Here is a 26,762-nt window from a genome sequence, read left to right as displayed (position 1 = left end):
TATTAACACACATATTTTTGGCCAAACAACACCTCTTCCTTTGAGAGACTTTTCTACCCTCACACAGCCTCTCCCAATCCCTTTACACACTCCACCACTGCCCTTCCAGTTCCACCTCTGCTATCTTCCAGGCATGTTACTCACACCAGTGTGTTGCAACAACTCAGCATCTGGCTCTTCCCAGCTCCCTCAGTAAATGGCATTTGTCTCTTGGAGTCACCAGTGCTTTGCTCCCCTGCCCCAGTGGATGGGGGTGTGTGTGACTAACTTGTCACTCCATCCTCCTGCCCCCAAGAGCACTGTCTAGCTGTTTAGGAAGGCTCATTTCCTCAGAAAAAAAGGAAAAGAAAGCTAACCAAGTTCAAGTGCCTCTGGAATTTTGAAGTGAAGTACATCAACCTGTTATTGTTATGTAGCATGTCATGATCACAATAAACTGCTCTTAGGAAAAGAATAAACATCATTCACTGTCTAAGCATGTGGCTGTCTAGGAGATGAGCTTCAGGAACTGCTCTCCTCAAGGCTCCAGAGGCATCTGTCTGTTAATTCAGCAGCAGAGCAGTGCCCTCCTCACTGTGGCCCTGATGTTACACATAAATGTCATTCCTTTAGAAAACAGCGAGAAGCTTAAAAATAAACACCTATAAGTAGAAGCAAGCATTGTGGTTAGCTTTGAATTGGCTTTATTGACATTTCTGTCTGGGGTTCTGTTACTGCACAATTCAGAGAGCAGAACAACCAAATTCATTTCATTTAGGCCAAAAGTGGTTTGAAGTTGTTTGAAGGACAAAACTCCCTCCAAATACCATTTACACACAGAACACAAGAGCAATCTGCACCTTTACTTTGGGCCCTTAATTCTGATACATTACAAAGTATTTCACTAATTTTACTTCAGTGAAGCAAAAGCAAATCAGATGTGGAAACCCAGTTCATCCTGCTTTAGAAGCTCCTGGTGCAGCAAGGCAGAAAAGTTCCTCAAGAAGCTTCAATTAAGCCAACTGAGGTATGAGGAGCAGATTTACTTTCTGTGGCCTCTACATCTGCAGGGCAGGAGAGAGGGAACCATTATTGAATGTGAACAAATTTCCCAGTTTTATTCCTCTTAAAACCCAGAAATATGTCACGTGCATCAGAGCCTCCTGTGAGGCTCCACTGAGAGTTCCAGGTGGGAAGAGAGGAGAAGATTCTTACTACAATCAGCTCTCCCCAGCACATGAGCAGCTACCTGAACTGTGCCCTGGAGACAATTCTAGCTCTGAGGAAACATATGCTTTTATTGTAGAAATAGCCCTCTCCAGGGAAGCCCTACTGCTCAGGATGTTCAAAACTAGGCCAGACTTAAAAGTGGCAGCAGCACAACAGAAAATAGATGGCAGAGGTTCTTCCTTTGCCTCCAGCTTCTCGTGGCATTTCACTGTCGTTAACTGGAAAGTTGAGAAACTCATAGTGCTCCAAACTGGATGTGGCACTTTTTAACCATCACTTGCTCCACTGCCATCCCCTTCTTTTGTGTTTTGTTTTGCTGATGAGCTTCACTTTGCTTCGAAACAGTGAGTCAGGCTTCCAGCCCTGCTGATACTGCCCCCAAGAAAAGGCTCCAGGAAAAATCACTTCTCTTTCAGGAGGCAAGAAAAGATCTCTTTCCTTCTCAGGGATGTTGCAGACACATGAGAAGAACTTAAAAGAAAAAAAAAAAAAGGTTCTACAGCTGGGGGGAAAAACAGACAAAGCTGAATTCACAGGACTTTGTACTATATAATCACCCCCACATAGACTGCTGTATACACTTCTGCTGGTTATTTAAAGGAATGCTTTAGAAAATACTCTTTTGAAAAGGAATACATCCCCATAAAAGCTGTACCACTGGACTCTAACTTACCTTCATGAAGACATCCACTGAAAAAGCAGAGAAAAACCATATTTTTTCCAGCATGTTTAACCTAGCAAGGTGGACAGCAGTTTCAGTACTGTTCTAAAAGACCTATTAAGCATTTAAGCACGTGAATAATCTCACTGACTCTCTTAGCAAAGTACTCAAGTCCTAACAAAACCAGAGCCTTACTTGCTTCTGGTTGTGTTTCCAAACAGAAGCTAAACTCCATTTCAAACACGACCATGGAAATCCAAAGGTGCAGAAGTCCTTACTTAGTCACCTGATGGTTCACCATTATCCACCCTAAGCAGTCAGATATTTTCAGAGAGTAAGGATCACATCTTTATTTACTTCTGTGAGCCACCTACTGTATCTTGTGTCTATCCCATCAGACACTCCTTGACCAACCTCACACACACTGCACACTTACATCCCCTGTGGATCCCTTTTCCTGTCAGCCTTAGAAACCCAGGGGGTTCTTCCACCTCACAGTGCTGATCTGTGGGGCTCAACCCTACACACTTTGGGTGAAAAGACATCTTGTTTTCTGCTTAGCAGGCGTGCACTGTAATGAAACTTCTATTTTATCACTAAAATAATCCTGGACATATCAATGTACTCGTACCAGACCAGCCTGCCCAATAGCACAAAGAACAGGACTCAATCATCCCAACATAACAAGCCTAACTCTAATCCTTTATTAGTTATACCTGGGACTTTGTACTGATGTACACAAGCCTTAAGGAATGGTGAAGAATATTTTAGAAATTCTGATTATCCTTCATTATTGTCCCCGCTGGAGCTGTCCACGGGAGCGTCCCTGCTGGAGCATGCAGGGTGTCATTGCTGGAGCACGGCAATGTCCCCGCCGGAACACGGCAATGTCCCCACTGGAGCACGGCAGTGTCCCCGCTGGAGCACGGCAGTGTCCCCGCCGGAACACGGCAATGTCCCCGCTGGAGCAGGGCTGTGTCCCCGCTGGAGCAGAGCAGTGTCCCCGCTGCCCGCCCCGTCCTTGACCCCGCGGCACCGCGGGGAGAAGAGGGGGACAGTGCAATACTAACCCGGCCCTGCGTTTGGATGCCGCAGACACAAACGCCCATCGCCGGATGAGCCGCTGCCTCCCCAGGCGGTGCGAGGCACAGCCCAGGGCTGCAGGCAGGCACGCCGCTGGCAGCCCTCGCCTCTGCCCTTCTCCACTGACTCGTGCGCCAACTCGGAGGAAAATCCCTTTTCCGGCTGCTCGCTGCCCACTGGGAAGGCGGCGGCTCCCGGCAGAGATGCCCGCTCGCAGCCGGGCTGGCGGGGGCGGCCCGAGGCGGGGGCCGGTCCCGCCCCGCCCCGCCCGGCCCTGCCCGGCCCCGCCGGCCGCCCGGGGGCCGCGCCATGTGCCGCCGCCCGCCGCGGGGCCGCGCCGCGCTCGCCGCCGCCGCCGAGCGTGCGAGGGGCGGCCCGTGCGGGGAGCGAGCGCCGGCAGCGGGGACAGCGGGTCCATGGAGCACAACCACCTCCACCTCCACAACGGCTCGCTCCTGGCGCACCACCGCTATGGCTGCGGCTTGGGATACGCACCTGTCGTCTACTACAGCCTGCTGCTTTGCCTCGGGCTGCCGGGTGAGTACCGCGGGACGGGCGAGGCTGCGGGGCCCCGGCAGCGCCCGCCGGAGCGGCTCCTGCCCGCTGTGCGGGGCGGGGCGGGGGCAGCGCCCGCCGTGTCCTCGGGATGCCCCGGGCTCCGCGTGCCCGGCGGGAAGAGCGCGGGCGGTTCGAGCATCAGCATCCCCCGGACAGCAGCATCCCCCGGACATCGGCATTCCCCGGACAGCAGCATCCCCTGGACAGCAGCAGCATCTTCCCGCCCGGAGGGCTGCCGTCTCGGCGCTGCCTCCCTCGCCGGGGTTTGTCCCTGCCCGCCCTAGCCCTCCACCCCGGCTTCGGGCATCCTGACTTTGAACTTGACACACAGAGTCAGCCTGTCGCGAAGTTTGTGCCACTGCCGTTTTGGCCATGCAGTACCAGAGCGGTTCCCAGACGGTCGGGTCCCCAGCGATCACCTGCCCGGCCGGCAGTGAGCACAAGTGTAGCTGCCGAGTTTTTCTGCTGCAAATCCCCACCCGACTCCGTGGGGCAGGGCTGGCTTTAGGAAGGGACACGCCACCACCACGGGACTTAACTGGGGAAGGAGCACGCTGTCAGGAGCTTAGCAGACAGTTGTCATACTCGTGAACCTGTCCCTGTGGCTGGTGGAGCAGGACAGGAGGTAGAAAGTCCAGTCTTGAGGTCAATATGCTGCAGAGGCAGTGGCAATGTTGACGCTGAGACCCCTGAGTACAGGTACAGGGCTCAGAAGAAAGTCCCAGCTAAGAGGCACCAGTCTCCATAGTGCATAATCCTGAGCAAAATTTCCTGTTTAGAAAGGGGACAAAGACATTATAGAGATGCTTGGAACGGGAAAGGCTAGAGACAGCATAAATAAGGAAGGGAAGCATGTCCCAAGCTTGGAAGTGAGCACCTGTGAGGCAGCAGTGCCAGCACACAGCCCCAGACATGCAGATGCCACATGAGCATCACATCGGCAGCACTGTCTGAGCCGAGACACGCACTGAGCAGCTGCTTCCTCCTGGAGGGGCTGCCTGGGGCTGCCAGTGAGATGCCTCAGCACACAGGAGTGAGGGGAGCTGCTGCAGTCAGAGCTGCCATCCAGCACAGCTTGGGTGCACAAACAGTGTGTCTTGCTCACTGGCTTAATACCTCCAGCCTGAGAGTGACTTAGAGTGATCCCAAGGACAGGTAGAATAAGTTGGGAAAAAGTTCTGGTGCACCAAGGAGAATTGGTATTTTAAGGGTGTGGTAGAGTTTGGTTGTGTCTGTGCAGAGGTGCACATTTTAAGTGCAGTGTGGAATGGCAAGCAGCAATGATAGGTAATAGTCTACAGTTTCTAAACTCTTGTTCGCCTCAATTCCTTCTTCAAGCAATTATTTCATAGAAAAATTTTTAATCAGACATGAAGAGAAGCCTGCCTCTGAGCAGCATACATGCAATTACACTCACCATATGAATTGATGTGCTTTGTGTTGTTTTGGTTTGGGTTTTTTTCCCCCATTTCTGGCTTGTAATTAAAATTTGCCGATTGACTAATAGTTCAGAGAAGTGGAAAGTTAAGTCCTGTATTTACCCACAGAGGATGCAGGGCACAGGCAAGTATCTGTGTTCCAAAACATTGATGAGTCTTAGCCTGACCTCAAGAGACCCAGCCAGCAGGGATAGGAGGTAGTTTCCTCTTTATTAATTTCTCAGGGGCTGCTTAGATGCCCATAGTAATGACAGGCTCTGATTTCAGCACCAGTCCCCTAGGAACTGAGCAAGACCCTCTCAGGATTATCAGGTGAAGCAGTTGTCATGAAGCACTTTGTGGCTAAGCTTGTCTTTGTATGTTTCTGAAATGGGGAAAAGTCTTGCATGCACAGACAAGAAAAGTCATTTAATGAACATTCTGCACATACTTGCACCGGCTCCCTGAGGATACTGCATTGTAATTACAGACCTAACACTGTCATTCTAAGAACATGGTTAAAATCAGACATAGTCCAAATTAGCAGTGGTCTCCTGCATTTCTCAAGGGATCAGACATCAGTTGATTAGGGCAGTGACACCGGTGCCAGTGCTTAACAGCACTAGCCAAAGCATGTGGTGGTGCTGAATTCAGTGGGCTTAGATCAGGTGTGGATGTGTCCAGAGCACATTGAGGACAGCATTGGCACTGACACCTGGACTCACTGCTCATATACAGTATGCTGAGAAGATGCACAGCATGCTGAGTGCATGAGAAATTCATGAGACTGCCCAGAGATAAGAACAAGCTGGATGTGCTTAGGGGAAGACTCACACAGCCAGGCTTCATTGAGGATGGGGCACAGAGTGACACCAGTGTTAAAAAGAGCTTTTCATGTTTTAATTTGAAGCTGCTCTTCAGCTTTTTTAACATTAGAAATTTGTAAAGGTAGCAGACTTTGTTAGCTGTTAGAAAAAGAGTCCTGAACTACGTGGGATCTTAATTAGCTCAGTGTGATGCCAAGAATTTAAGAGAAACCCTGTCTAGGATCTGTCCTCAAACACAGCAGTAGTGCAGTGTTTTGCTGAAATGGAAAGAGTTAATTCCTTGCCACAAATCTTGGAGAAAGATTGAGGAGAAGAGAAGCCAGTTAACTGTTTCTACCTTTCCTGCTGTACTGTCTGAAGGAAATTTCACTAACTCAACAACTCCACTTTGAGGCCAAGTGCTGCCAGGCCTGGCTGTGTGTGCAGGAGAAGCATCCTCTGCCTCCTGCCCTTGCAAAAACCAGGCATCTCAGCAGACCCTGGTCTCAGCAGTGGCTCCTTCTCCCTCTCTGTTCAACCAGGCACCAGAAAGCCTGTAAAAAGCAGAGAGGAGAGAGAGCAAAAGTGAACTCCCTCCAGCCCTGCTCAGCACACAGAGGCAAGGGCCAGGCTGCACCCACAGAGGCACCACTGCACACTGACCCTGCACGGCTGGTACTGCACCCCAGGTGGCTGCAGCTCTGCCAGGGGTCATTGTGTCTTCAGACAGCTCGACCAGGAGGCTGCTTCTTTTCCCTCTAAGCAGAGGCTGGTAGGACAGAGACAGTTTTCTGAAACTTGTTTTGAGTGCAAGAAAAGGTGTCCCACAGGCACGTGGTCCTGCTACCAGGAGTGGGGTGTCTCAGGATAAGGCTGCAGGGAACAAGGAGAAAATGCCAGGCAGAGGCACTGGGGAAGGTTTTATGGAGCATTTCTGGAGCTATTCTGCAGCCCCTGCTCTGTTAACCCTATATTCCCCTTGCCTGTCAGAGAGAACCTCTGAAGCACCTGCAGTTAGCTGGGAGGCAAGAGAAGGGCTGGAAAAAGTCTTAATAGAAGTGTTTCTTGCTTTAGTGAGGGAAAATGCTAGGAAAGGGATGGTGTTGGATGTGGAGGAGGGAATAAATTGCTCTGATTCAGTCCAAGAGGGGGCTGGTAAAGGTGAGAAAGCAAAGATCAACAAGTACCACTCTCAGTCGGTCCCTTTGTCAGTGAGAGCTGCACAAAGCATCTGCACCAAAGAGCTCCTTCTGTGGTGGGGCCACTGAACACAACCAAGAAGGTCAGGCACAGAAGCAGCACTGCTTGCTGCAGACACCTGGTTTTGACCTTGATTCCTGCTTCATTAGGAGGAGCAGCAGCAATGGAGTTGCCTTGCATGCAGTCACTTTTCCATCAGGAATGGAGTGTATTGCTGCTGAAAGGACAGAGCATCACCATTTCCTAGATCAGGGTCTGGCCTGATCCAAGTTCTCAGGGCTCATCTCCTCCTGACAGTGTGAGAGGCAGAGTGAAATCTGGCTTTCTTAGCCAGTCCCAGTGGGATTGCTGGTTCCATTTGCTCCCCAGTCAGTTTCCTACCTGGGATGTGCCTTGGCTCTGGGGATCACTGCATTCCAGTGACAGAAAGCACAGCACCTTTACAGCATCTCCAGGAGGCAACAGACTCACAGCAATATCCCAGGGAAGTGCCACTCCAAACTTCAGGAGCCTGGTCCACAACTGCTTCTTTTATTTGTGCTTTAGGCTTTTGCAGTGAACCAGTCACACTGATATAAATGTAGATTCAGGACTTCCCAAGGTTGGGAAAGCAGCCTGGACGTGCTTGGATGCTCCCAGCTGGAAGGTGTGAACAGGTAGAGTTCATGTCAGACCTGCTGCTGAACAAGGTGACGTGGAGATGGGGACAAGCTGGGTCATTGAAAGCCCAGCCAAGCACAGAGTGCGTTCACAGGGCTCCATGTGGAGGGAGAGAAGCTGCAGTCCTGACCTGGAGGAAATTGTCAGCTCAGCAGGGGTGCCTGACTGGTTTAACACTCTGTGAAGAGACAGATACACGTTGTGGATCTTGCCCTAACAGATGACAGATTGGCTGTCCTTGCACAGCAAGGCAGATGTTTCCTAGGGTGTTGGATTGACACATGGATGCACTGTGCCTGTGCAAACTGCAGTATAGTCACAGGCATAGAAAAGATGGAGACCTGATCCTTTTGGAGCCTTCTCTCTATATAAAGTTTGGAATAAGGAGGCTGTCTGGGAGATGTGCATGACTGGGTCATCATCCTGGCAGGGCAGGTCCTGGTGGTGGGCAGAGCAGCCCTGCTCAAGAGACCACCACCGTGCAGCAGCTCAGCTGTGTTCCCTGCACCCCTCCCTGTGTGGGCATTGCTGTCCCTGTGCCACAGCTGTGACCCACCTGGTACCACGAGCAGGAAGGGGGACAGCCAGCAATGTCTGTTGGTGACTCACGTGGTGTGTAGTAGCAGTAAATGCCAAAGCAGGCAGAGGTAGGTGTTCACAGAGCACACAGCACTGTGAGGTGTCTGACTCCTTCTGGATTCTTGCCATCTGCTGCCTAGTATATTCTTCTGCAATCACAGTACAGGCTTCTGATTAAAGAGACCATTTCCAACACCTGGATAAATAGCCTTTCTCATAGCAGCACACCTGAAAAATAGAAGTGCTAAAGGAAGATCTGAAAATATGAGTGGGAGAGTTGTGACAATGTAGAGTTATGACCTTGAAAAAACAGCACTCTTCTGCTGCTGCTCATTAGTGAATAAGAACCAAACCCTCCTGAGACCTGATTCAACCACCCTTTTTACTCAGAGGCCATATATTCTCTGACTTAAAATCTGAATTGGATGCAAGGCCAGTACATTGCATCCTACTAAAAAGGGGACAAATAGGTTGCCAGAACTTTAGCTTGACTATTGGAGCAACTGAAGGGCACTACAGCTCATTTACAGTAGCAGTACTGGACAGAGGGGAGCAAAACTGCTGCTAACATGCTTAAAATGAGTCATTTCCTCTAGTGAAATGAATGCTTGTTCTTTAGGAGAGAAAAACCAATATGAAAAATAATAGATTCATTCTGTTCCTGCACAGAACTGGTGACAGCAAGGTGTGCAGATGGGAGTGATTTAGTTTGGTCAGTACATATGGAGCCTGTAGCTGCTAAAATCTTGCAGCCTGAAAGACAGCATGTGGCTGAATCCATGCTAATGCATGGATTGGGGAGAAGTTGATTGTACATTTCTGGATGCCACTAGACAGAGTGCAATTGCTAACTTTGGATTTCTTCTGCCACGTCAGTAGGAAGCAGCACTGTCAGGGCTGTAATGATAATGAGGTGCCATATTTGGGAGGCTCAGCAGACTATGAAGTGCACAACCTTGCATGGCAGGCTGCTAAAATGGATTGGAAAGGAAAAACTCCAAAGTACATTTTTCCTTGAAATGACAACGACACAAAAGAGAGAGCACAGCCAGTTTCCACGGTAGGTGGGTAATGCAGAGCCCCCAGTTGCTAAGAAGTCAAAACATTCAGAAGCATTAGGCAGTCTAATATCCTGCTGTTCTTAATCCACCCCCTTACTTAGTTCTCTCCTCCTCATCCTCTTTCTGCTCCCTTCTGTGAAATGGGGGTGAATCAGCAGAGACAAGCCAGCAGAAGGCCTTTAACCACACACGTCACAGTTCAGTGTGGGCAAACAAACAGCACGGAGATCTCCTGGTGGGGTGTGTGCTCTGCTTTCCCATGCCAAGGGCAAAGCAATCCCTGCCCACAAGAGCTTCCACCTGCTGTTTCAGGTGGTCTTTTTGAGCCTAAAATCTCTTTTCTCATTAGCTTTGAAACACCAGAAAAGGAAACAAAAGCAAAATTCACTCCTTGAGCACAGGAGGCCTTACACACAAATCACCTTTCATTTAGCAGAATATGGATATGTACTTACAGATACTAAAACCCAATGTCTGGAGTGCCCTTGCTGGTGTTCTTGGAGTGATATTGTGGGAGAAGATGGTATTGGGTTGCCCCTCAGGACCTCAGTGTGGTTGTGCAGAGAGAATGGAGTGCAGGCAGCCAAGCAGGACCAGAATCAGCAGTCCAGAAGATGACCAAGAAGAATTTTATCCCTCTATCCATGGAAGAAAAGTGAAGCTTGCCTGCTGTAACACTGAAATCTTCCCTTCTACTACCTGAAACAGAGTCCCTGCAATGTACAGTCATTAATCCTCTCCATCTTTTCCATCTCATGGAGTATTGCCTGCATGGACAGGTGCTCTAGAGGTTGCTTTGGGTCTCAAGACAAATCACCTGTCAGTCAGTTACATCAGACTAGGATATTTCTCACATATTTGTTCACTCCAAGTGTGTTTTCTTCAATGTCCTGACTAGCACACTGAAGAGTGATGTATCTAGTGGGGATGCAGTATATTCTCCGTGGGGGAATAAAGCCAAACTGCAGTGGTTTTACAAAGTCTGTAATTTCCTGCATACTGTGTAAAATTGGCATAGTCTCTGAGAAAGCTTGGCCATGGGGTTTGCAAGCATGAGCTCCTATTGCATTACCTAATGCTTTAGGAAGACATAAAGACTGGTTTATTTTAGCAAAACCACAATCAAAGGTAAAATCCTCTTAATTATTCATGTTCAGTAAAGAATTCATGGCAATGTCCTTATGAAATCACATCCTCTCTCCATCCCAGTCATCCCATGAAGCACCTTTGGCACCTGCCTCAGTACTTTGGCATTTGGTATCAAAAGGGTAGAATGGTTTTGTCACCCTGGAGCTCGAGTTGCTCAGCTTGAGACCCCTTACACTGCACTGACAGCCCACATTTAGAAGGCACAGACACCTGCCAAATGAGACACCCAAATTGCCTTGAAAATCCCTGTCTGTCCAGATAAGTTGCATGAATAACCAAATATCTTTTATGATTTCTGCCTCATTTTGCAGATCACTTTTTCTATTCCCAGCCCCAGTTTCCATTAGAAAGCTGTACTGCTCTAGGAGCAAGATGCAAGGCTAGATTTTGAGATGTGCATTTTAGACATTTTTATCCTTGTGTGGGTACCTCTGAATAACGCTTTGGAGTGGCAGGAGGAATGTCTGGGATTCTTTTGAGACTTTCTGCTCTGTAGGTTCATCTCAGGAAAGGTAGACAAGGAGGGTGAAGATGGCAAGAGGAGAACCAGATCCCTGTCACATTCACACACATATGGCCCCAGTGAGCCCAAAGCCGACCTCACCACATCTTAGCCCAGTGTTTCTTCTGGGCCATTCTCATACTGCAGAAATAGCTCTATTTTATACAGACTACTCCAGGAAAACTCAGTGATCTAAGAGAGCCAAAAGCAGCCCAGTGTAAAGACACCTTTCTGCCAGACAAGCTGCTGCACTCCAGCCTCTGTGGCTGGCCAGGCTCAGAGGGCGTATCAGCCACTGGCAGCTCCGTGCCAGTGCTGTGTCTGTGCCCTCCAAAAGTGAGGAAGTGCTTGTGCTGGACTGAAATCCTTCTCTGGCCTCTGTAACCCACTGATGGCTAGTGCCAGCTGCAGTGCAGAGTACCTCATTCACTGCATCCTTCCCCAGAGCCATCTCAGCTAATAAATGCTGTCAGTGAGAAGAATGGCCCCAGAGGCCAGATTTCATTGTCAGAATGTGGCCTCTGGCACTGACTGTCTCATTCACTTGTGACTTGTAAGCACAGGGCCGTGCTGTGTTTTCCCTGGCAGTAGCTAATCTGGGCTCCTGCACACAGGAGGGAATTTGGGCTGTCCTGGGCAGAGCTTTGGCATCCTCTACCTCCAGGTTCTCTTTCACCTCAGAACTGGCATGGTCTGTCCCTGCACATGGCATTTTCTAAGCACAAGCCACACAAGGGCCTTTGTACAAGATGTGAAATCTCCAGTAGCAATCCTGCATCCGTGCCTACCATAGTTTCATGATGTTCTTTTTTTTTTTTTTTTTTTTTGATATATCCCCTCTCCATTCCCTGGGAGATGATGCAGGCACTAGCAGAAGCTGACAGCTCTTCCCTCATGGGGTACCTTGCTGTGTGCTGTTTGACAGCACTCAGACAGCTGAACAACAAATAAATCCATTTATTTTCAAAAATCAATCCTCAGAGGAACTCCCTGGGAAGACAAAACTTGTATTGCACTAATTATATTCTATAAAGTATCCCTTTATGCTTCACAACAGTTTAAGGAAGGAACTCAGGATATGATAATAAAAGAGAGGAACAGACTGAAGCACTGTTCAGTCTGTCCCCATCTGCTCTAGTGCTGAGTTTGATCTACATTGGTTGTAAGAGGAAAATGTGAACTCACCCTATCTTCTTTAAAGGCAAACAGCATCCAGAGGTCATTTAAAAATATCACATAACCAGCTATAGCCAACATGAGTAATTATAATGTATTTACATTGCCACAGTATTCTTGTTTGGGGTTTTTTTGGTGGGTTTTTTTTTTTTGTTTTTTTTTTTTTTTTTTTGGTAATAACTTCTGTTATGTAGCACTTTTGTCAGAAATCACCCATTGTCATCAGCTTCTCCAGAGAGCTCCCACACTAAATAAGGGCTGAATGCCATCCTCATCTCCAGTCTGGTAGCTGTTGGTGAGCAGCTGTGTTAGGAACCTTTGTCAGACCTGCCTGCTGGACACAGTACCTGTTTACATTTGAATATTGCCTCCTAGCTTAGAGGTAATCATCTATTCCCATCGAGCCAGAACATCCCTTTTTTTCACAGCTTTTCTTTAGCATATTGTACTTACAGTCTTGGAGTTTTTAAATCTGAAAAGGAGGTGTTACTAACATTTTTTCTGAAGCAACTTAAAATTTCCCATTTGTAAGCTGTCTCTCTGTGCCAGTCAGGTGACTACTGCTAAGCCTGCAGAGAAGTTTCACACATTACACAATAATTTGTGGTGATCCTAGCAACAATTGGGTTGGTAAAAGGTGTCCATTATATTCCATGACCTCATGTTTATCATGCTCAGTGAGCAGCACTCGTGGCTACTCCATGTAGGTAGTTTATAAAGCTGAACTGCTGAACCACAGAACCACCTTGTTCCCAATGCAGGGAGCTGCTGCTTGTGTTGTAAAGGCCACTTGACTGCACAGGCTGCTGTGTACTTGCAAAGTGCTCTCAATCCAAAAACAAAAAACAAACCAAAACAAAACCCATACATAAAGCCCAGAACTGTGCCTATATCTTCTTTAGGCAGATACAATCACTCCTGATTAAGCTCACATGCAGTGAAAATAGTGACTGAAAGGAGCTCTTCAAATCCCCTGCAAAGGCTGGGTTTAGACACTATTTGAGTGATGTCTGTCATCCATGAAATGAGAAGCTGGGGGCAAAACTGTGCCCTGGGCACAGGCACTGCTTTGAGGCACAGAGGACTGCCCAGGCTCTGCAGCCAAGGCAGCACAGCTGTGGTATGGGAAATAAACCCAAACCCACACAGGGACCAAAGTTATTCCTAAAGGAGCATCACTCTCAGACACAAAGGACCTCAATGGCATGGATTTTGTCTGCAGTTTGTACTCAGAAGCTGATAAAATCAGAAGAGATGTCAAAGGAGGGATGTAGTTGTCCTGTGATGAAGTCTGTCTGAGTTAGAAGGTTGCCTCAGAAGCAGCCTAGAACAAAGGTGTTTGGGTATCAGAGACCTTTGGATGCTGTGTCTCAAATGTCTCATGTCCTCATGCCTGGAGGGAAAGATTTGAGACTGCCATTTTGTACAGCTGCTTCTAAATCTGCCAGCAGCACCTCAAGGCTTCAGCCAGCTAGTCCCCAATCAAGCCCTGGTTCTCAAACAGATATTTATAAATTCAGAATACTGCACTGCAGCAAGTGATGCTGGCATAAATTCCCATCTGTCATCCCCTAATCATCTCCCAGCACAGTGATCAATCTCTTTCAAATTCAAATGATCTTATCCACTTAGTATCTAGAAAATGCACTGCAAGAAATGGGCAGTGTAGCATCCAGGACAGTTTAGGGGTGCTGACCTATCCAGCAGCTGTATGTAGCTCCGCCTACATTACAGCAGAGACAAATATTTTTATATCTCCATCAGCATCATCATCTCTGCCATAGTTCTCATCACAGACTACCCTGCTAGTACAAGAATTAGTGACAGCAAGGTTAAAATATGGTCACAAATACTCTTCTATCAGCCTTCACCCTCAGTGGGTAATTTTTGCCCAAAGGAGAGCAGCACACTGAGAGGACACTCAGGAGTTACTGAGAGACTGGCACAAGGACACAGTTGGTCACAGAGTGTGTGCCCACCCACTTCCCATTTTACTGAGCTTTAGATACTGTTTGAGGACACACCAAAGACCACCTTAACACTGGCTAGGAAATGGATGAAGGACTGAGGCATCCATAGCTCATCTACACTTTCCCTAAAGTTTGCAGCAGGAAAAATACACACAGACCCTGTGCTAAGACACAGGCATACTGGCAACTTTCTGCTGCACCCCAGAATGTATCTGTTTTCACAAAGTAAATGGTGCTACTCTATTTCATATCATCCATCCAGCAAGAAAAAAAGCTCTAATGTGATCCCAGGGAAAGCGTTTCCAGTACAAGGCACAGTAACCCTTGCAGAAAAAAACTGGGTAGATCTCATCTCATGTGTACTTTGTCAGATCAATTTTCTAATCTGGCTCACCAAGCAAGGCTCATTTGCCTTAGATAAATAACTTGCATTTCAGCCCACTGCTGTGGCTGGGAACCCTGAGAGAGGCAGGGGCAAAGGGTACAAGGGACTGCTCATAAATCTGCTCCTGTGGCACAACAGACTGGGGTAAGAAGCAAGCAGCAGGACCCCTGCAATAGAGAGAAAGTGTGAGAAGCAGGGCTGCTGTACCTGCACACAGCATGGCTTCAGCATCCCTGCAGGAGTTGCTCTGGCAGTCAGGCCAGTTACCAGCAGGGACCAGTGCCTTCAGACATGCCCCTTGCTGCTCACTGGCTCCAGCAGCTGGGACTGGAATGAGTGAAATCCAGAGGATTTAAAGAGAAGATGCACCCCATGGGTCACATCCAATATCTGTGAAGCTGAGCCAGTCAGCCTGGCTGGCCAAAACCAGCAGTGGCTGCAGAGCCATGATAAACACTCCAGCTCGAGGATTTCCTTGACAGTCCATCACTCACTCATCTCTAGGGCTCATCAGCAGGCACAGCAGAGGCATTTCTCAGCAAGGAAGTGAAAAATGACACAGCAGTTCTGGCTGTATCACCTCTTGTCTCCCACGTCTGCACTGAGCTGAAATCAATGCAGTTGCATTCACGTTAATGGAGGACAGAATTGGGAAAATTCCCCTGAAGGCAATTTGAGACAGAACCATTGGAAAGATCGTGCTTCTATTTTTTTTTTTTTTTCCAAGGTACAAAATTAATACATTCAGTTAACCCAGAAATAGGTGAGGGCTGTTGGTCAGGATCATTCACTCTGCTGCAGTTCATTTCCCTGGTGGAAGAAATCTGCTCCCAGACAGCAGGCTTTGAAGGCATTCATGAAGGAGGAAGTTTTTTCAGTGCCAAGTAAAACAGTTTTTAAAAAACAAGCATTTTCAGTTGTAGGACATGTCGTAGGCTGTCATTACCTTTATGTTACCAACTTCCTTTTTCTCTGGTTTAAAGGAGTCTTTACAATTATTGTTGATTTATTTTGGGAAATCCATCAAAGCTGGCAGAAATGTTTGAAGCACTGACTGTTCAGAAGAGGTGATTTACAGAACTTGGGAAAGTATCAACTACAAGCATTTGGCAGTCTCTTGTACAGTAAACCAGATCTCTGATTTTTAAGCACTTCTTCAAGTATTCTAGCCAAGTGATACCAGCCTCTGATGGGAACAATCTTGTCTGTCTCATTCTAGCCAAACTGATAGTAGGAATAATAGTAATTTTATTTTTTTTCCAATTCAAGACTGCACAGTAAGTTCTAGTAAACAAGAGGAAGTAGTTAAAATTTGGCTACACCTTAGTGCTCCAGCAAATCTCACAAGTACTACAAGGGCTGTTTATATTCACTACCCTTCTCATTCATCCCTTGTTATATGAAAAAGTACAAAAAGCAAGGTGGGAAATAAGAATAAATGTGTGAGTGAGCTTTTTTCCTCCTGCTACCACTCCCTTAGTGTGCTCAGACAGGAGTCCCAGCACTCCCTTGCTCAGGGGGTGGATTCCACAGCTGAGACCAGGGCCACATGCTCCCGTCATTGCAACATCTCTGAGAGACCCCACTGGGGTGTTTTCCTTTTGGTTTCTTGAACTTTATTAAGGTGGTCATGTTGCCAAGTGCTTGAACAACTTCAAGGAAGCCCTCAGAAAATGTGATGTTACATCTTAATAGCCTAACTCTGTGTTTCTTTCTCCACAGCAAACATCTTGACAGTCATCATCCTCTCGCAGCTTGTAGCTCGCAGGCAGAAGTCCTCCTATAATTACCTTCTAGCTCTAGCTGCTGCCGACATCCTGGTTCTCTTCTTCATCGTCTTTGTTGACTTCCTCATGGAAGACTTCATCTTAAACAAACAGATGCCTCAGGTACTGGACAAAATAATCGAGGTTTTGGAGTTTTCTTCCATCCACACGTCGATTTGGATCACGGTCCCGCTGACCATCGACCGCTACATCGCCGTGTGCCACCCCCTCAGGTACCACACGGTCTCCTACCCCGCCCGCACCCGCAAGGTCATCGTCAGCGTCTATGTCACCTGCTTCCTGACCAGCATCCCCTACTACTGGTGGCCCAACATCTGGATTGAAGACTACATCAGCACGTCCATGCACCACGTCCTCATCTGGGTGCACTGCTTCACTGTGTACCTGGTGCCCTGCTCCATCTTCTTCATCCTGAACTCCATCATCGTGTACAAGCTGCGGCGAAAGAGCAATTTCCGCCTGCGAGGGTACTCCACGGGGAAAACAACAGCCATCTTGTTTACTATAACTTCTATTTTTGCCATACTGTGGGCACCAAGAATAATCATGATCTTGTATCACCTCTACGTGTCTCCTATAAACAACAGCTGGCTGGTCCATATTGTGTCGGACATCGCCAATATGCTGGCGCTGCTGAACACTGCAATTAATTTCTTCCTCTACTGTTTTATTAGCAAAAGATTTCGCACAATGGCAGCTGCCACCTTGAAAGCCTTCTTTAAGTGTCAGAAGCAACCTGTGCAGTTCTATACAAACCATAACTTTTCCATAACAAGCAGCCCTTGGATTTCCCCAGCCAACTCTCACTGCATCAAAATGCTTGTTTACCAGTATGATAAGAATGGGAAGCCTATAAAAATATCACCATGAAAAGGCCAATAGTTGGAGTTTCTGGGCACAAGTTCCTTTCAAGTGGTTACATCTTCAGGATGTAATTTTCTGAAATGGCTGTTTTGAAGAGAGGTCATTTGATTTCATTTCCCTGGGCAGCCAGGGGCAGATCAGACTGTCGGGAGGAAACAGGAGCACTTGATTTTAGGAGCAAAAGTGAGAGGGCAAACACCTCCATCTCTTATATAGCATTTCGAATATGCTTCAGAGTTCAAGTCTTAGTGTTCAGTCACACTCAAATGTTTTGCATCCCAACACCAGTGCAATCCAAAGTCATCAGAAGGGCAAAGCCACAGCAGTGTTTAATTACAACCTTTTAAAACACAACAAAACCGTACTTGACCATCAGTTTGCTATTGAGAAAGTAAACAGATGCTTTTGTGTACTGTGGAAGGTGCCATTTCTGGAGTGTGCACTTGCCAAAAATGATGTGTCAATTCTGGCATGAAATGCCACCAGACACAGTTGTGCTGTCAAGGCCTCCTTGCAGGAGGCAGCGTGTGAGACACAAATGGTGACAAGCCGGGTTTTGGTTCATTTGAACAAGCTTGAGGACTGATACAGTACCTGTTGCAGCCTTGGCAGGGAAAGCAATCCTGCAAGCTGCCAATATTTGCGTGTTTTAAGTTGTTATTTAAGAATGTGACTGAGACAGGGGAGCTCAAGGGAGGGAGGGATGTTTCTAGAGCCAAGAACAAAAGCAGCATCTTTCCCCAAATATTTCAGTCATGGTGTCTATGGACTTTGAAGGGTGAAACCAAGTCCTGACTAAAGCAGAGCTCTCACTGAAGCTGCTCCTGTGAGCAGTGACCAAAGCCTTCAAGTTCCTTCTTAATCACAGATTCTCAGTTATCCCCCATTAGGGATTAACATATAAAAACCTCAATTTAAGATTTTCTCCTGATGGATGATGCTATTCTATTGCAAATTTGCCATTTAGTTGTTTAAAAAAAAAACAAACAAACAAAAAACTGTGAAAGAAATTCATTAAATACCCAACAGCAGTAAAAACATTGAAGCCTTAGTTTAAGCTGATCTAGGTATTCCACTTATTTAGAGGAGGTTAGCTTCTCTACCTTCACACTCAAAAACCAGCATTCCATCAATGCTGAGTGTAGAAAATAAGAGATTTACAGGAAGGCTGAAAATGCATTTCTTTTCATTTCTTTCCCTTTCAGATCTTGGCACGTGGTCTCTGGGAGCCACATGCCACAACCTCTTTATTCACTGGGCACTTAGTGGAGCCTCACCGGTGTGAGGGCAGTGAAGTGTGTGGTGAACACAAGCCCAGCATGGTCAGGGCACACAGCAGACCCTCAGGAGCTGCAGGGCAGTGGTAGCTTGGTGCTAACTCTGTGTTTGTGCCTGTGCCCATCTCCAGTGCCAGCAGGGAGCTCGTGGTGCATCAGGAATGAACACAGAGAGGTCCTCTGAGGAGGGATCCAGTCAGTCCTGCTATGGTGGGATCAGAGGGCTGAAAGCTTCTCTCTAAAACACATGGATGGCTCAGCTTTGGTGCAAATCCCCTAAGAAATGCCAAGTGAAGTCCTGCTGAGGACAAGAGCCTGGTTCCCTTGTGCCATAGAGGTGGTGTTTGCACCATGCCTGGTACCCACATCCTGCAAGAGCCAGCCCCACCAGAGCTGAGCTCACCTTCCCCAGAAGGGAATGGCAGCAGAAAGCCCAGGCCATGGACACCAGTCCATGGATATCAGGCCATGGATATCAGGCCATGGACACCAGGCCATGGATATCAGGCCATGGACACCAGGCCATGGATATCAGGCCATGGACACCAGGCCCCCAGCACAGCATGGAGGGGTGCTCTCCAGAGAGGTCTGGGCTCGCTCAGGGCAGAGAGGGGATGCCCAGGGCCCTCCCAGTGGCAGAGCTGCTCAGCAATTCTCTGGGAGGTGCTGAGGCACCCCAGGGACCCCACAGAGCAAGGACAGGGGCATGTCAGGGGAAATGGGGGCTGAGGGCAAAGCTGAACCTTTCCAGCCTCACCCACCAGAGGAATGGAATCCATTTCAATGTCCCCAGAGAGAAATGAGGAGCATCTCAGTCTCTTGGCTCTTCATCCTTGTGATCTCAAAGCTTCACCCTTGCAATAATAAAGTGTAAAAGGGATGCTCAGCCTTGCTGTATTTGTCATGACAAGGTTAAAATTATTGCTCCCTTTATAGTGTTTTACAGAAATGAGTTTTGTGGCCATCCTCCCTGCCCTTCTCTGAGAAACCTCCCCCTGGTCTTTGTCAGTTGATAGTAACCAAAGTTACCTTATGGAAAAGGTACTGTACATTTCATTTTGGAAAAACACTGTATTTATAATAACTTATTTTTATTCTACATTTGTTATGAGGAATGCTTGTCTGAGTTAAATGTGAATGAGTCTGAAGTGCAATATCTGTATAGATAAGTGGTTCATTTTTGAGAATGTATCTACTGAAAAAATACCTATTTATACAAGAAGTTCACTATTCTACTTAATATAATAGCAACCTTAAAGAAAATAGTGAATGTTTAGGGCTTTTATTTATTAAAAAAAAATCAATTAAGTGCATGGCATATGCTGCCATTCACATGCTGTGACTTATTAATTTTTGTAACATAATGTTTATCCTGCAAACTATCAGTGTCATCTGACTTTTTCTGTCCTGATAATGTATTTTTGTAAATTACCATATTTAAAAACAAAAATCTTTCTGCGTTTTTTTTTCCCTATGAAAAATAACGCATTCAATTCTTGTAACTTATTTGAAAAGCTCACAATCGTTTTCCATATCCTTTTAGGAATGACAAGGTGCAATTTTCATGTACAGTGGATTGATCATTTCACTTCTGGTAATTTAGGGCTTTAAAAGCTTGCTTCCAAAGCCCTTTGAAGTTAAAGGGAAGGTTGCTGGTGGGTTTTGTGGTTGATTTTTCCAATCCCCATCGTCTTAGGAGGGCTTTGGATCAAGCTGTATCTTGTTAGCAAACATTCAAAGCCTTCTTAGAGTCCAGTTTGGATAATAAAGCCTTGACTTTTTAGTCTGCCATATGGGAGCTGCTGTTGATAATACTTGCCTTATTTTTGGTTGTGTGAAGCATCTTGCAATGACTGTTGCTAACTAGCCATTGTCTTGCTGTATTATTTGTACCTCCTAATTTTCCAATAGTAAAAACTTAACCAAGCACATGTAGTGTCATTATTTAGGGAAAAAATATCCTGGAGACAAAACCATCTTTGTTGTGGAGATGGTCCTTTGTACTCTTTATTTCAAATATCTACAATTAGAAAAAATAAGCTGTGAATGGACAGTTTTGCAATTACTTATAGGTATGCATTCTTGAAGACCACAACTAGGAACAAAATACTTTTTAGATGAGTTGCTAGTATATAAAATTATGGGACCTATCACCTATTTAAATTGTGAATATTGATATTTTCATAAGTAGACAATATATTGTGTTTGATGAACTTGTTTGTATTATAATAAATTATGGTGCATAACTTATAACTGTGTTTGTAGCTATTGTTTGATTTATGGATTCTTATATACTTCTGATTTATAGATACTTCTGATACACTTCAAATAAGAGATAGAAAGTGGATTGTGAACCTCAGGAGAGTGCACATGGAAGAAACCCAACATTTTTTCAAATGAACATGACTAACACTGCAGATTTCATACCCCCAGCAAATGTAAAACTATCTGGGATTAAGCTTCTTATTTCTCTGGAGAAGTAAAAGGACATGAAAAGGACAAAAAATACTAAAACTAAGCAGAGAATAGAGAAGAACCTGACCAGAAAATTCAAGAGATCAGAAGAGCTCAAGAGACCAGAAAATGTCTTAGAGATCAAACCCTGAAGGGTTAAGCACACTGAGAGGACAATGCAGGAAGTGCTTGTCAGATTTCCCTGATGTAAAAGGCTTGGAAACAGGTTTTAAAATACAGCTTCAAAGAGACAAATGAGGGGAAAGGGGCACTGTCAGACTTGATGGAGCTTATCAGAGTTGTTCCTTAAGGAAGGAGCCTGGGGTCTGCCTGTCTTGATACTTTCATTAACAGCTGTAGCATGAGAAGTACTCATGAAGTGTACAGGTTATAAAAATGGAATTATACTGCTGGCAGAGGACTGAAGGGCAGGTATTTCATGTAAGAATCAGATGGCCTTGCAAATTGCAGTGATAAAAATGGGATGAATTCAACAGTAATAAACACAAGGTTCTCCCCTTGTCTGCCTCCAACAATACATTTGCTATAAAACCTCAGCAGTCAGAAACAACCAAGAACCCAGTTGTGCCAGCTGGGCTTGAATGACAATGAGTCACCAACACAAAGCAGCTGAGAAAAATCCCAGAATGTAATCACAGACACTTCTAACAATACAGCATGGTATTAATTGCATTTTATAAGACTTCATGTGCTATATGCATATGTATATAAAGGGATAAATAGCAGTGCAGAAAACTTGATGAAACTGAGCTGGAACAAAAATATGCAGTTACAATTTTTCCTCAGGTAAATTTGTCCTGGAAGTTAGAAGACATTCTAACTAGCAAAGCAGGGAGCCTCAGCCAAAGCCTTGCTAGCAGCCCAGACTTCCCCATTGGTTTGAAATGGAACCTGGTGGGTTGAGCACAGAATTATGAGATGAGGCAGGAGGCAAAACACATTGGGACCTTGCAGGTCCCTAACTCAGCTCAAAGGACAGCAGAGGTGTCCATTCATCCCATCTCATGATGAGGGACAGCATGAGAACCATGAGAGCCAGCAGCTACTCAGAGCAATTCCTGCAGTGAGCCACAATTCCCTCAGCAGCTCTTGCTGTGGGTGCTGCAGGTGGGACCACTCCAACACAGCCCCACTGAACTCACACCAACTTCTGCCTCAGCTTTCAGTTCTTCAAACACCTTTTTAAGCCCACCAGGAAGAGTAGAATTTTAAAAAGCAGCCTCATATAGTCCTGAACAATGAAATAAGAATCCTACCTATTGCAGGCTGGGTCTGGATTTGCAGGATCTGCATTTCTGACAGCACGCAATTAATTCCCAGGAGTTGCCAGACACACTAAGGGGGTTGAAAGGCTCCAGTCTTTTGTAATAAATAAGCATCAAAAATTAATTTACTATTAGTTTCCTACAGAGAACCAAATACACATAAATAGTTATTACAATTACAAAATTGTATCAAGAAATATCAAAGGCTCATGTTTTCGTGCCTTAACCACAGGCCAGAAATGCTGCTCCACATTTTTCTCCCAATCTTCACTTTTTTCTAGCAGACTAAATGGACAAGATGAACTGCAGGCAAAAGTATGATATTGAATATTACAGCCTTACAGATTAATTTGCTGTAACAGAACGTTCTGAAGACTTTCAGCTGTGCATGGCTCAGCATTGGCTCGTGCTGTACAGCAGCATCATGAAACAGCCCCTGGTGTGAGGGTTTTGCATGGATTTGTGGTGTCCAGGCGGAGCCTTGTGCTCCAGCAGGTGCAGGTTAACCTTGGGAAGGGGTGGTGGGAAAGGCAATAATGAGGAACAGAAAGAGGAACACTGTGGTGCTGTCCCTGCCATGGCAGGGAGAGAGACCCTGGGATGTTCTCTGCTGCTGGAACCTGGCCCCAAATGGGGCAGTGACCCCCAGGGATGGCACAGCTCTGCAGATAGACAATAACCTTCACAGTCCCAAACAAAAAGCAGCAAAGGGCTGGTGTCACAGGAGGGATCAGCCTCTGGTGTTCTAGATCATTTCTCCCACCATTGCAGTGTCACAGCACAGTGAGGCAGCCCATCCACAGGAAAAGTGCCCAGGCCCCTTGATGTCCCTGCAGATCTGCCTTGCAGCTGGGATTTTCCTCATGACACAAAGATGGCTGTCATGTAGAAAGTCCCCACCAGCTATCCATCCCAGCCAGCAGAGAGAAATTCATCTTGGCCACTGAAAATGCCCAAAAGTGCAGCAGAGGGGACACATGCCATGGTCCCACGTTGTACATCACACAAATGAGGACAATGAGCCCTCCTCCACCAGCCACCCTGCCCACCTGGAAAACAGCAAAGAATTTAAACAGTCAAGACTTTTCCCTCCTGGATTTTATAATGGAGTTTGCAGCCCAGCCTCAGGACAACCAGGCTTTCCAACAACAGGATGGAGACATTCAGCCTTGTGAATTAAATACCACCATGAGGCTGGTGACAGGCAGTGGCTTCCAGCAGTACCTTCCTGGTCATTTGTCACAGTCATCTTTGTAAATATAATTGATTCTGCTGGACTGAGCTCCCACAGGTTTCTGTCCTGCAGGTACAGACCTTCAGTGTTGCTACATTTCTAGAATAAAAGTATGAGTAAAAGACCAAATCTGAGATGTCATGTTCAGGAGGAAATCCATCAACCTGTGACAAGTGCACATCTCAGGTATTGGGCTAAAATCACACAGGGCTGCAGCCAAACAAAACTGTGCATTTTATCAAACATTGCTTAAAATGGTCTTTAGCAGAGATCCATTTTCCTGAATTTCTTCTCTGTTGTTTTTTTTTTTTTTTTAAATAGGTCTCCCCTCTCCCCCACATCCTTTAATGAAGAAAAATAGAGTACATACTGTGGATTTTTTCCTCCTTTTTCTTTCTTTTTTCTACTTATGAGTTTCAGAAAAAGCAAGCTAATGGAACTGTGGGCAGTTTTGAGGAAGGGATAACTGTGCCCAGTGACACAGGAGCAGAGGAATAATTTGTATTACCTCCTCTTTTAAGCTTTATTGCTAGGGTCAATTTAGGCAGAAACAACCCAACCCCCTGCCTCTTGCTGTGGATCCTAAACAGGTCAGATGATGTCAGATAATTGCTTTGCTTGTGTTTAAGACAAGAAGGTCATGTTGGTGATGTTGAACCATGAGGTGCAACATGCCCTGGCTCCTCCAGGGGCATCTGCTTTCTCTGAGCTCTCAGCCCAGCTCCAGGCTCAGAAATGGTCACCCGTCTTCCTGCCCTCCCTCTGTGACCTGCACAGCCCAGCAGCCCCACTCAGACCCCTTCCCCTGCTCACAGACAGGCAGGGCTTCTCCACACCCTGTGCCACTGTCCAGCCTGGCAGGGACACTGCACAGGTTTGCTACATGGCAGGTTTGCTTGGAGGGGAAAATGGGGAAATTTAGGGTTGCTATAAGCAGCTCCTTATCCTTGGACTAGAGAGCATTATACAGAGCTCAGGGGTGCAGAAGCTAAGACTAGAAGATGCTACTATTTTGATTTTAAATTGTAGATGTCAAATGAATCGTATTGTCTACATCTCCCCAATCTGATCAAATAGCAACTTTAAAACAGTATCTGTTGTTATTTATCACCAGTATTAATAGAGGTTGTGTATGAGAAAATTAGCTGAAAGCTGCTTTATAGATTAAAGCTGACTTAGATTGGAAAAGCACAAACTAAGTAAAGAGAACCAAGAACTATCCTGACATATAAAAACATTTGAAAGGAGAGTCTCCCTCAGTGCCAGCACAGCTCCAAGAGGACCAGAGGTGCACCCTCTCCCTGCAAAGCTCCACACACCAGTGGTGAGGAGCCCTGTGTGCAGTGATGGGGTGTAATGTGCCCAGCTGTGACAAAAAGCATCCCCAGCCTGGCTGAGCCAGCCAAGAGGCACAACTGCAAGTCATCCAAACCACCTTTTGAAACTGCATCCCAGAGGATCTCCAGCAGACATCTGGCCACAGCTGGCTGCTTAATCAGCTGCCTGCAGGAAGAGCCACATGCATAATAAACCAATTTTCATTTAAGCCCATCTTGCACTGGCGTGACCTTTTCCAGGAGTGCGTTTGGGTAAGCTCCAGCAATCAGCAGCGCTGAGGCTCAGGAGGGAGCTGCATGCGGGGAGGCTCCGGCAGGGCAGCCCCACAGCGCAGCCCGAGGGCAGCGGGAGGAGAGAGCAGGAGGGGTTTATTGTGGGAATCCTTAAAATCAGAGGGTTTTGGGAAAGCTGCACTTAATGGAACCTCACACTTGTTCAGTAGCCACCCCAGATCTGCCAGCCTGTACCAGTTACTGCATAGAAATCAGCAGACACACTGCAAGGTACCCCTAAGCATGGATGCAACCACAAGCCAGCAGGTAAAGGCAGTGGCAGAGATGACAATGAGTGCTTCTGAAGTACATTAAACAAAACAAAACCATTCTCCACTCAGGCCTCTCTGCACTACTTATCCTCTAACACCCCCACAAAGAAACTAAGGAGAACTATCAATATATTAGTGGGATTTTTAACAGCTGAGTTTGTCATCATTTTTCCCCACTCCGTTAAAGTCTCCATTAAAGGAGAGATGTATGAGGACAAGTTACCCTTCTCTGTGGTGAGTCATCCCTGGCCTTGCCCACTTAGAGAGGTGTTTGATTGATATCAGGGTGAGAAAACCCCAGATGGCAGAATGTGCTGCCTTACCAGCATTCCCACTGTGCCACTTGGGCAGTGCAGGACTCACCTGCAGAGACCCAGGATCAGATTCATGAGCAGCAAGAAATTGCATGGCTCTGCTCCCATTGCAGCTGGGGTTAAATTCCAAGACAGAACTGACTGAAGATATAGCTCAAGCAGCTCCACATGGTTTTGGAACCAGGTTTAAAAGATTTAAATGTTCCAGGAGATGAAAGTATTGACTACCAAATGGATTCAACAAAACTCATTCTCATATTCACAAAAGACTGAGCATTTAAAATCTACATTGCACACATTTGCTAGTGATTTTCTGGAAAACAAAAACTATTACATAACAAGTTAAAAGACTTTGCTGTACTTTGTTTAGTTTTCTAAAAAACAAAACTCAGGCTAGTTTTGACCATATAGTCCTCCTGCCTCCAGGAGGCCACCAGACATCCCTCTTGGCTCACAAGCCACACACCTACCCATGGCCACACTGGGACCACAGCATGTCCCCTCCCCATCCATATCTCTAATGATCAGTGGGTCACAAAGAGGAACATTGTCTCTTTTCTTGTTAGTCAGTAGTTTATGGCAGTCGGTATCAGACAGGGAAAATCCAGCTTTTGTATTCCTACAGGTGCTCTGACCTTGTCCTTCAGAGCAGGTTTTTACACCCAGATCTTCCACCTTTACCTGGAGCCACACCAGCCTTCTGCAGCAAACAGCTCTGCTGACTTCAGAGTGCCCTGGGAGCTTGGCAGACTCTGACACAGATGGGGAAGCAGGCGGAGAAATGAGTGTTGCTGTGGGTTCTCAGACTGGTGTACACCAGCCTCCTGGTGGGTGGGAGTGCCACCACCCCCACCTTGCCTCCTGGCAAAGCCATTTCCTGCACCTGCAAAGCCCCATCTCCTCAGGCAGCACTGGCACATTCCCAGTGGCCACAGGATGCTCACTGGTGAGGTCTGTGGCACAGCTCAGGCATGCAGGGGCTGGGAAATGTGAGCTGCTCATGTCCAGTGAGCTCCCAGCTAAGCACCAGGTGATCAGAAGAAATGATATTTCAGAAGCAGCTCATCTGGAAAAGGCTTTTAAATCACATTGTGTTCACCAAGACATCTCAGTTTTACAGCTCCTAAACCCAACCTCTCCTTGATGTAAATAAACAAGCATGAGCTGAAGGCTGAGTTAGTGCAGAGTCAGACAAAGGACACGCCAATACCTGCAGGCACACGAGCACTTTGTGATTCCAGTTGATA

General features: G+C 46.6%; 1 protein-coding gene across 1 annotated transcript; it reads left to right on the top strand.

Annotated features, from left to right (window-relative positions):
- Positions 1-3,369: 3,369 nt before the first annotated feature.
- On the top strand, positions 3,370-17,422 carry GPR139 (G protein-coupled receptor 139). The gene is made up of 2 exons (XM_030229474.2): positions 3,370-3,490; positions 16,140-17,422. The coding sequence occupies exons 1-2, from the start codon at positions 3,370-3,372 to the stop codon at positions 17,072-17,074; spliced, it is 1,056 nt and encodes a 351-aa protein (XP_030085334.1). The 3' UTR covers positions 17,075-17,422.
- Positions 17,423-26,762: the final 9,340 nt, after the last annotated feature.

Source organism: Serinus canaria, chromosome 14 (genome assembly GCF_022539315.1).
Source record: "Serinus canaria isolate serCan28SL12 chromosome 14, serCan2020, whole genome shotgun sequence".
NCBI lineage: Eukaryota > Metazoa > Chordata > Aves > Passeriformes > Fringillidae > Serinus > Serinus canaria.
This window is presented reverse-complemented; position numbering and strand designations above follow the sequence as displayed.